General features: G+C 43.3%; 1 protein-coding gene across 1 annotated transcript in view; it reads right to left on the reverse strand.

The window, feature by feature from the left end:
- Positions 1–9,640, reverse strand: part of TBXAS1 (thromboxane A synthase 1) — a 160,216-nt gene that overhangs the window by 126,230 nt on the left and 24,346 nt on the right. Inside the window, exons 2-3 of the mRNA XM_003791652.3 lie at positions 4,377–4,470; positions 1,082–1,134 (exon numbers count right to left, since the gene is read on the reverse strand). Of these exons, the coding sequence (XP_003791700.1) occupies positions 1,082–1,134; positions 4,377–4,470 (147 nt within the window). The remainder of the gene's footprint in view (positions 1–1,081; positions 1,135–4,376; positions 4,471–9,640) is intronic.

Below are 9,640 nucleotides of genomic sequence, written 5' to 3' on the forward strand. Positions count from 1 at the left end.
ACTGAGTTGGGGCTGTTTGTTATGCAGCAATACAAACTAATACAGAGAGCACATAGCACAACATCTTAGCTTATTACTTTCTCGGGGTCACACAGCAAGCCAAAAAGTAGGTAGAAGAACTTGTCCCAAACCATGGGTCTCCAGGGAAAGGCCACTAGCACAAAGAAGACAAGCCAATCCTGTGCAAAGATGGGCCTGGAAAAACAGACTTTGTGAATTCTTTGGACAGAAGGGCTCAAAAACCACTAGAGCCCATTAGGATGTACATTAGCAACACAGGAGACCTTTAATGTACCTAGAAATGGTTATCCCCAACCTGGAGATCTAGAAAAAGCTACCGGAAAAACCTCTTAGGGTCTGAGAATCTGCTTTGTGAAAACAGACTAAGATGGTTAGGTCTCCAGTGGAGAAAGACACAGGGAGAATCAATATGGTTCAAGTCGGTTATGTCTTGGACAGACTAAATGGTCTGGACTTGGGTTTGTTCACCAGAAGAGCATACTTGGACACACAAAAAGGGAAAATTCAGGAAAAACAAAGGCAAGGGCTGCATTACACATCCCAGCACATCCAGGAGAGTCTTGGTTTACACTGTAGTCCTGGGGTAATTATTAATAGCACTTCCTTTCACTGTCAAAAGGGAACTGGACTAGGAGATAAACGATGTGGTCTTAACTGTGGGCAGTACCCTCTACCCATAGGGTTGAAACACACAGATCCAAGGAAGATTGAGATAAGTTCATGGGGAACATCTGTCAGGGTTGTCAAAGCAAACTGGGCTGTTTGCCTTGTCCCATGGCAGCACACTCTTGGCACAGTCGGGGGAGGTGACAATAGCACCCAGCTCAGAAGGGTTGTAAAGCTTGGGACGTGGCATTCTTTTCAGGCTGGCCTGGTGTCCCCCTGGGCAGCCCCAGAGTCTTCTCTGGAAACCTCGTCTGTTTGCGTGGCACCCTCTTTGTGGGCTCTCAAAACATATAAGCCCATGAGACATTCCTATTCTTGTCATTACTTCCATGTCCATTCCACACACAAAAATCAAAATACAGCAAATAGTAGAAAAACGGAGTTTCCGTCTTACCCACACAGAGGGCCATACAACCTCCTCAGCTCCAGTTGGCTTTCCCAGAAGCCCTAAAGGAAACAAACACTGCAGTGAGAATAAGATGAAGCAAAATTCCCACTACTCAAACTTATTTAGGAAAAAAAAATTCTGAAACAGCAAGAAGAATATTACATTAATAATAAAAAATTGAAGTTATATTGCTTTCAAGTCCTTTGGAGTAATGGAATAAACAAATAGCTTTTTAAAAAATAACAGCAAGTAAAAAAGTCTTGGGCAGCTCTGCTTTAATAGACAAAAGATCATCAGTACCTAAATTATTTGTGTATAATTGCTGCTGAAATATTTGAAAATGTTTACCTTCTTACCTATACCATTTCCCTTTGAGATCTGGTTTATTTCATTATAATTATTTGGCCATGCTCCTTTTTACTGCCACTAGGTGTATAAACTTCTACTGACTCTATCCTAAATTATCATAAGTTCTGAATTATTATGATTCGTCCAAATTAAATTTTAATTAAAATCAATATATGTGAAACCAGGCTTGGTGGCTCATGTCTATAAATCCTGGTACTTTAGGAGACCAAGGTGGGAGGATTGCTGGAGGCTGGGAATTTGAGACCAGCCTGAGCAAGAGTGATACCCCATCTCTATAAAAAAAATAGAAAAATAGCCAGGTAGGAGGCTGAGGCAGGAGGATCACTTGAGCCCAGGATTTTGAGTTTACAGTGAGTTATGATCATACCACTGTACTCTACCTGAGGTGACAGAGACCCTGTCTCAAAAAAAAAAATCAATATATTTTAAACATAAGAACCTTAGCATAACTTTATATAGGACGTATTTTATATTGGGAAGGGAATGTACCTGGAAATAAATACACATGGGTGAAAGAAGGATGAGGGGGTTGGAAAGTGCTAGACCCATGCACCGTAGGGACAGAGCTATGTGCTGGGGGTGGAGCACGTGTGCAGAAGGACACGATGAGGAGGGCACCACAAGGGTAGTGGGTGGGAAAATGCTAGACCTGTTATGCGGTGGGAACGGAGTCTACCTGAAAATGCACATGTGTGAGTCAGGGTCGGGTGGGGTGTGAAACATGCTAGTTGGGGGGGTGGGAAGTGGGGAGCTGGGGGTTAGGAGAGGTAGACATGCTGAGCAGAAACACGCCCCATTCTCCTTAAATCTCCTGAATTTCACCATGTAAGCTCACTGTATACCAAGGAAAGTGTATATGAATACAAAAATAGTCACTGAAATGTCTGTAATCTAGAAAGACTTGGTGTAATATGGGGTGATGGGCTGTAAAGGAACAAATGTGGGGACCAGCCAGAGGCAAGAGCCTGGAGTCCTCCTGATGTTGACAGTTACACTGTTTTCCTCCACATGTCAATACCGAGTGAATTACTGAACCAAATACAACTGATTGTTCCCACCCCTCCCCCAAATCTGTGAAATACACTTTCTTTAAGTTTCTGACCTGGTTTGTTGTTCTATCTTGACACTTTCAAATTTCTTCACACTTGTTTCAAGAGTCTCACAGGAAGCCTCAATGAGTTAGTTTGATGGCTTAAAAGTTGTGAACTGCCCATCCCCGACAGAGATGAGAGAAGAAGACATTTTAAAATGCTGGGATGAGGGTAACAGCAACAACAAATCGTGGGAAAAGGCGATGGACAGAGAAACAGACAGAAAGGATAAAAAAGAAATTGGGAAGAGAAGAAAAAAGACAGAAATAGCTGGTGTCATTTCCTATCTAGTGCCAAGCAGCAGCCTTTCCGGGGGTGGAGAGTGGGGGGAATCCTAAGGAGATGTTGAAGAAATATTATCAAGATTAGCCCCAATTTCCTTCTTCCTGCCTTTGTTTGCTTAGTGGCTGTCCACACACAGGACCTGTCAGCTTCTGATGTGGGGTCTGGTGGCAGCGTCCCCATGAGTTAGCAGAAGAAACCAAATGGTTTCTGAGAAAAACCAATGAAAGAAAAAAAACAATCTTAGAAAATCGAATCCGGGCCTGTATCTGCAGATGCCCACTGGCCGTGTCCGCCGACATGACATTCTGGCAAACCAAAGACAACGTACTTAAAATAAAATATGCCTTCTCCCCGAAACGTTTAGCTTTGTCAACTCATGGCCACTCCTCCTGTTACCCCAGCTTAAAACTTAGACTCACATTCGACTCATTTTGCCTCAAATTCTTTTTTTTTGCAGTTTTTGGCCGGGGCTGGGTTTGAACCCGCCACCTCCAGCATATGGGGCCGGTGCCCTGCTCCTTTGAGCCACAGGTGCTGCCTTGCCTCGAATTCTTTATGCCTAATCAGTAAGAAGAGTTCTTAAACACACTGAATGGCACACTAGGAAAATAAAAACATTTTTCCTTTTGGGCCACAGTGCTTTATTAGGTCAAGATAGGTCGAGAGATGTGTGAGTTATATATGCTTCATGAGGCCCTGGGCTCAAAACTGGAATAAGTTAAATCCAACTCGCAAAGCAGTAAATGTGTTAATATCCCTTTGTCCATCTCCCTTTGCTCTCAGCACCACCCCAGGCCAAGCCCTCATCACTTACACCTGCACTTCAGCCACAGATGGAGTCTATGGCTCTGACGTGCATTGCCCCTTGCAGAGTTATCTTCCATTCTCATGCCCCTCTCCCACTCAGAAACGTCAGTTTAGGAGCAGTTCTTCGCCAGCCTGTCCAGCCTGTACATAATCCACCATCTTCCTCTCACACACTCACACTCTCAGTGCTCCCAGATCTTTGGCTCCTAGTCATTCCAGGCTACTGGGTGATCTGTGGTGTCATTCTCACGTTGGGGCTCTCACATGTGTGTTGGGCCCCACCTGGTGTATGTGTCCTTATCTCAATGTAGGATGTTCCCAGAGTGCTTCCAGCCCTGATGGATCACTATCTCCTCTGAAGGAGGACCACGGTTCCCATCTGGAGGACCACAGTTCCCATCTACAGCACCCAGTCTAGCACTGGGGTACAGCTCATTTGGAATTGAACACCATTAGTCGATGGTGAATTTGAGGGCACAAGCAACTTCTACTTCTTCCAAGCCTATTTAGGCGTTCTAGTAAATGAATGGGTGAATGAATGGATGACAGCAATCGATATGTAATGATGACTGATAAGAGGTGGATCATTTTCCTCACATAAGAATTCATACAAGCAGAGGAGGGCTCCTCACATCACAGAGAGTCCACGCCGGGTGGGGGTGACACGGATGAGAGCAACGCGTCATGGGGAAAGCCTTGCCGGGCTCAGGGTATTTTATGATAGAAGTCAGTGGGACGACTGCCCTTACCTGGCGGAAAAATGTCAAGTTTCCAATGAAAGGAGAAGGCTTGGGATGTCTGATGCCCAGCTTCTCCAGTCTTGAGAACGCTGACATGGAGTACCTGGGGAGGGACGGGGGAAGCAAATTATTAAAATGGAGAAATTAACATTTGCATTCTTGCTGTTGGTTCCTAGGAATCTGAATTATTGAGTTCTCTGGAAGTAAAAGCAGAATAATAAGTTTCCAGTTGACACATCTAAGGACTGAAAAGGTAGAGGTCCAGAGCTGAGTGAATGGCTCCTGATGGAGTGATAGGCTGGGGGCCAGGGGATCCTGAAACCTCGGAGTTGGGAGATGCCTTAGCGATGCCGTAGTCCACTGCCCCTCCCCCACCTAGAATTCCTATTAAATTGTTTTCAAAAATGTTCCTCTCCCTAGTTCAGTTTCTTGGCCCCTAAATCTATCAAGAGCAGTTGCTCAGAAGGCAAGGCAAAAAACCACCAAGGGCAAAGCTGCCTGCGCAAATCTATGTGTTTTCTTGGTCAAGACTGACACCCCTGCCACGCACACATATAATTTGTCACTCATCACATTTCATGGCCTAAATACAGAAATTCAGAAAGTAGGGATAGGGAAACACGCCCTGTAGAGGAGACCCCATCACCAGCTGCTCACAGCCTCTTTAAGTCTTTGTTTTTTCTGCCTGCGAGCATACGGGAAGTGTATTTTCTTAACCAAAAATCAGGAAGCGTGGTCCAACAGATTTTTATGCCATTTTCCAGAAGAAAGTGGCAGTCTGAGAAGTGCAGTGTGGCTGTCAAAACATTGGAATGACTAGAGTAGTTCAACAATTTATAGGAACAGAGGGATAACACAGTTAAAGTTAGAACTGGCATAGAAAAACCTGGACATATGGTTCCGATCCCTAACCAGCAGCCAATTAGGTCAAAAGTTCAGTCCATTTAAAAAAAAAATTAATGAGTTAAACTGGGTGTTTAGCAATACGCAGAGATCAGCCAAGTCACAATTTAGGGGCAAGGAAAAACAGGGAGAATATCGCTACAATCTGGCTTCCTTAGGAATCCAAAAAACACTGCTGTACGAATCTCTTGCTTATTAGAAAGATGGAATTTTGCTATATTCTTTAACTGTTCCCTTTCTCACCTGAAGTTCAATAGGGAGCACTTATAATGAGAACATTTTGGCAAATACTCAAATGTTTAGGGAAAAGACAGCACACAGTAAGTACTGGTTTGCATTATTCTGTGCCCTGGTCACAAATTTCACTTTGCAGCCTAGACTCAAGTTTAGAACTTGAGTGTCTTCAGCTGGATATTGGCCAAATATTGCCATCAGTATCTAGAGTCCTTGTGCCCAGATCTTCAGGGAGAGATCACCACCACTATATTCATGGACTTTACCCACTTTGCAATGGGTCTGTTTGTAAAGCAGCCCTAAGGGAGAGCCACGGTGGGGCGGAAGGGGAAGGCAGGTTCTCCTCCCAGCTCTCCCAAGGTCGCCATCATATGGCTGCATTATTAGGTTTGAATAAATTCCCAGAACATCACATTTGTATCCATGTTCAAGTGTAATTACAAACCACACTCAAGAGCCACGTGTGAGTGCCACAGATTAGTCACGCCAACATTCCTCTTCATTAACGTGTGTCCCAAAGGTTGACAGAACAGTTTGTAAAAGTTATTCTTTCAAGTAGACTGTGATATTATAAATTATTCCCCTACTACCTAAAGGCAAAGACCAAAAAAAGACTCATCAGCCCACTTAACGCTTTCCTTGACATACCCAAATTGGGTATCTCTGATCGTTTCTTCATCAGTTTTCGTGAATTATTTTCTAAACGTAATCTCTTGGGTAGAAAGAAATATGTAGATCTCAGACCACGTAATTACATCTTAATTTTGTAATTAGATGTCTTGATTGTCTAAAGGACAAGAAGTCTGTGCCTAATTACACATGCTAATTATTATGCAAGTCCATGCCCTAATTATGTAACTCTTCTTAGAGAAATACTGTTCGTGTGTCTCTGCACAAAATTCAGACATTTCCAAGCATATGGCACCAGCAGAAAGTGTCTTGGACACAAACTTCACTTTGCAGCCTGGACTCAAGTGTAGAACTCAAGTGCCTTCAGCTGGATATTGGCCAAATATGGCCATCAGTGTCTAGAGTCTCTGTGCTCAGATATTCAGAGAGAGAGATCACCACCACTATATTTAGGGAAAAATTGCAAAGTGGGTTCCATTCATCTCCCTTCCACATCCCTCTCTGCACCCTGGCTGCATACTCTCTGGTCCCAGGGTCCCAATGGTACCTTCTCTGACTGTCTCAATAGGTTCTTAACCCAAAACTCATGGACCCCACATGTAATGGGTTGAATTGTGTCACCCCTGAGAAAAGTAAGTTGAACTCTTAACCTCTAAGACTTTATTTAGAGTGTGACTATATTGTGTCACCACCCCTGAAAAAAGTAAGTTGAACTCTTAACCTCTAAGACTTCAGAGTGTGACCATATTGTGTCACCCCCCCCCAACAAAAGTAAGTTGAAGTCTTAACCTCCAGGACTTCAGAGTGTGACCACTGAGCCTATAGCTCAGTGGTTAGGGTGCTGGCCACATACACCAAGGCAGGCAGGTTTGAACCCAACCCAGGCCTACTAAACAACAATGACAACTGCAACAAAAATATAGCCAGGCATTGTGGCGGGCACCTGTAGTCCTAGCTACTCGGAAAGCTGAGGCAAGAGAATCACTTAAGCCCAAGAGTTTGAGGTTGCTGTGAGCTGTGATGCCACAACACTCTGCTGAGGGTGACACTGTGGGACTCTATCTCAAAAAAAAAGAAAAAAGATGAGGTCACATCAAAGTAGAAGGGACTTCTAGTCCAGTATGACTGGTGTCCTTGTAAGAAGGTGGAGGCGAAAATGCCATGTGACTGTGACAGCAGAGGCTGGAGCGATGCCACTATAAGCCAAGGTACGTCCAAGGTCATCCGCTATAAGCCAGGAAAAGGCCAGAATGGATTCTACCCTGCAGTTTTCAGAGGGAGCATAGTCTTGGGGACACCTCAGTTTCATGCTTCGAACTTCTGGAGAGGATAAACTTCTGGTGTTTTAGGTCCCCCAGTTTGTGGTTCTTAGATATGGCAGGCTTCAGAAAGTGATACACCAGGGACTCCCATGCGTGAGTTTTAGAGAGTCAATGAAAAGATCGTTTCAATTTTTTAAACAATCCTGTTACTTTAAAAGTGGTCAAAAAATTGTGAAAAAAATTTATCTTTTATGTCATTAAATCCTGTGCCATCCAAAAAGTACAGGTGGCCTGGGCTACTGCTGCGTAAAGCAGGTAATATGCAATCATCACACGATCGCCGCGTTGTGACAGTTAGAACAGCTTTCCTTTGACGGGAATTAATGCAAATGTATCCCACAATTATGATTATGCACATCTGTCATTGTTTACATTAAGGATACTCAAGTTGGAAAATGACAACGGAAAGTACGTGTGGCTTCAGATAGCATCCCTTGGTTTTATTTTCACAACTCGAGCAGTCGTTAAATGCTACATGACGTGGGTCCTGCAGTGCTGGTGGGACAAGTTCCACTGTCCGCTCTCAAAATAAATTAAACCAGACAGGTCATTTTCAAAATAAGTTTCAACTTCTAAAGGCTGAAGAGTTCCCAGTGTTTCATGTCCCTCAAGACAAATTTCCTCTCTTGGTAGATTCGGCACAGGTGCTTAGCCTCTTGTTCAGTCAAAGAAGCCACTCGGGAAAATTTGGGGGATATTTTGATGAATTATGTGCTAAGGAGATAGTCAAACTGATTGAAGTTTGGAGCAAAAGAAGAAAATGGTCAAATGATAAGCCGCCCTCTGGTATTTCGCTCACAGCGTAGCTCCAGCAGCCACAGAGGAGTGGGCTTCTCCTACCGTGTGACCTGATACAGCCAGCTCCCAGGTCTGTTCATTCATCCTCACTGTCACCATCAAAGAATTCCCGCTTACTCAGCTGCTTTGGGAAATTTCAGAGGCTGCTAATGTTTTTGAAATGGCAAAAGATTCCTTTACTTCTCCTGGATAAAAATCGTGATGCTCCAAGAGCAGGTGAAGCCCAACAGCGCCAGGTAACCCACCTGTCCTGCTCTTTGGAGAAGAGAAGCCCTTTGTCGTGGTTACCATATGCTTTCAGCATGACTGGCTCTCATAGGCTTTGCCGGCAAGTTCGTGAAAAGTTGTGCCGCACTGGAAGCTTTAAAGGCCTTAAATTGTTGCCTTTTCAAAAGATTTTGTTAAGAAATAGGAGCAGAATATGCAGTTTCCTGAAGATGCATCTTGAAGTACTTAGCAGAAATTTAGGCAAAAAGCTAGAACTGTCAGAGAGAAAACCTATTCCCTTTCTACTGCAATTCTCTCTAGATTTTTTGTCTGTGTCCCTTTATTTATTTATTTATTTTGAGGCACGGTGACACAGTCTTGCTCTGTTACCCGGGCGGAAGTATAGTGGTGTCAGCCTAGCTCACAGCAACCTTAAACTCCTGGGCTCAGCCATCCTCCCCCATCAGGCTCCCCAGTAGCTGGAACTTAGGCACCTACCACACCTAGCTAATTTTTCTATTTGCAGTAGAGACATAGTCTCACTCTTGCTCAGGCTGGTCTCAGATTCCTGAGCTCACGCCATCCTCCCACCTTGACCTTCCAGAATGATAGGATTTTAGACAAGGGCCACCACACCCAGCCTGATATCCTATGTTGACAATTAAGTATGTTTGATGTAAATAATAATAGTTTATTCTCTTTCTCTCTAATCCTTTCGTCCCACTTTTCATTTTCTTTTCATATGGCATTGACCGAGACCACTAATACAATATTAAAAAGCAGCAGTAAGAATGAGCCTCCTTCTCTTACTCCCCACTCTACAGGGGTGCAGCAAAGGTTTTAAGATTAAGTGTGAGGTTTTACTGTACATTTTTGATAAATATTCTTTATTGGGTTGACATTTTCTTTTATTCCTAGTTGGCTTGGAAACGTTTTCTTGATTAATCCTGCTGTGGGTTTGTCTATTTTATTATTATTTTCAAATCACCAACTTTTTCTTCTGTTGATCATTTCTAATTTTTCGTTGTTTTCTGTTTCATTAATTTATGTTCATATTTGGACTGTGTTCTTCCTTCTATTTTGAGTTTACTCTTTGTTCTTTGTTGTTGTTTTCTTTCTGCTTCTTAAGTTAATGGCTTGGCTCACTTATTTTCTTTTCTTTTCTTTTTTTTTTTTTTT

This window comes from Otolemur garnettii, unplaced genomic scaffold (assembly GCF_000181295.1).
Source record: "Otolemur garnettii isolate 467f Iridium unplaced genomic scaffold, OtoGar3 scaffold00049, whole genome shotgun sequence".
In the NCBI taxonomy this organism is placed as follows: Eukaryota; Metazoa; Chordata; class Mammalia; order Primates; family Galagidae; genus Otolemur; species Otolemur garnettii.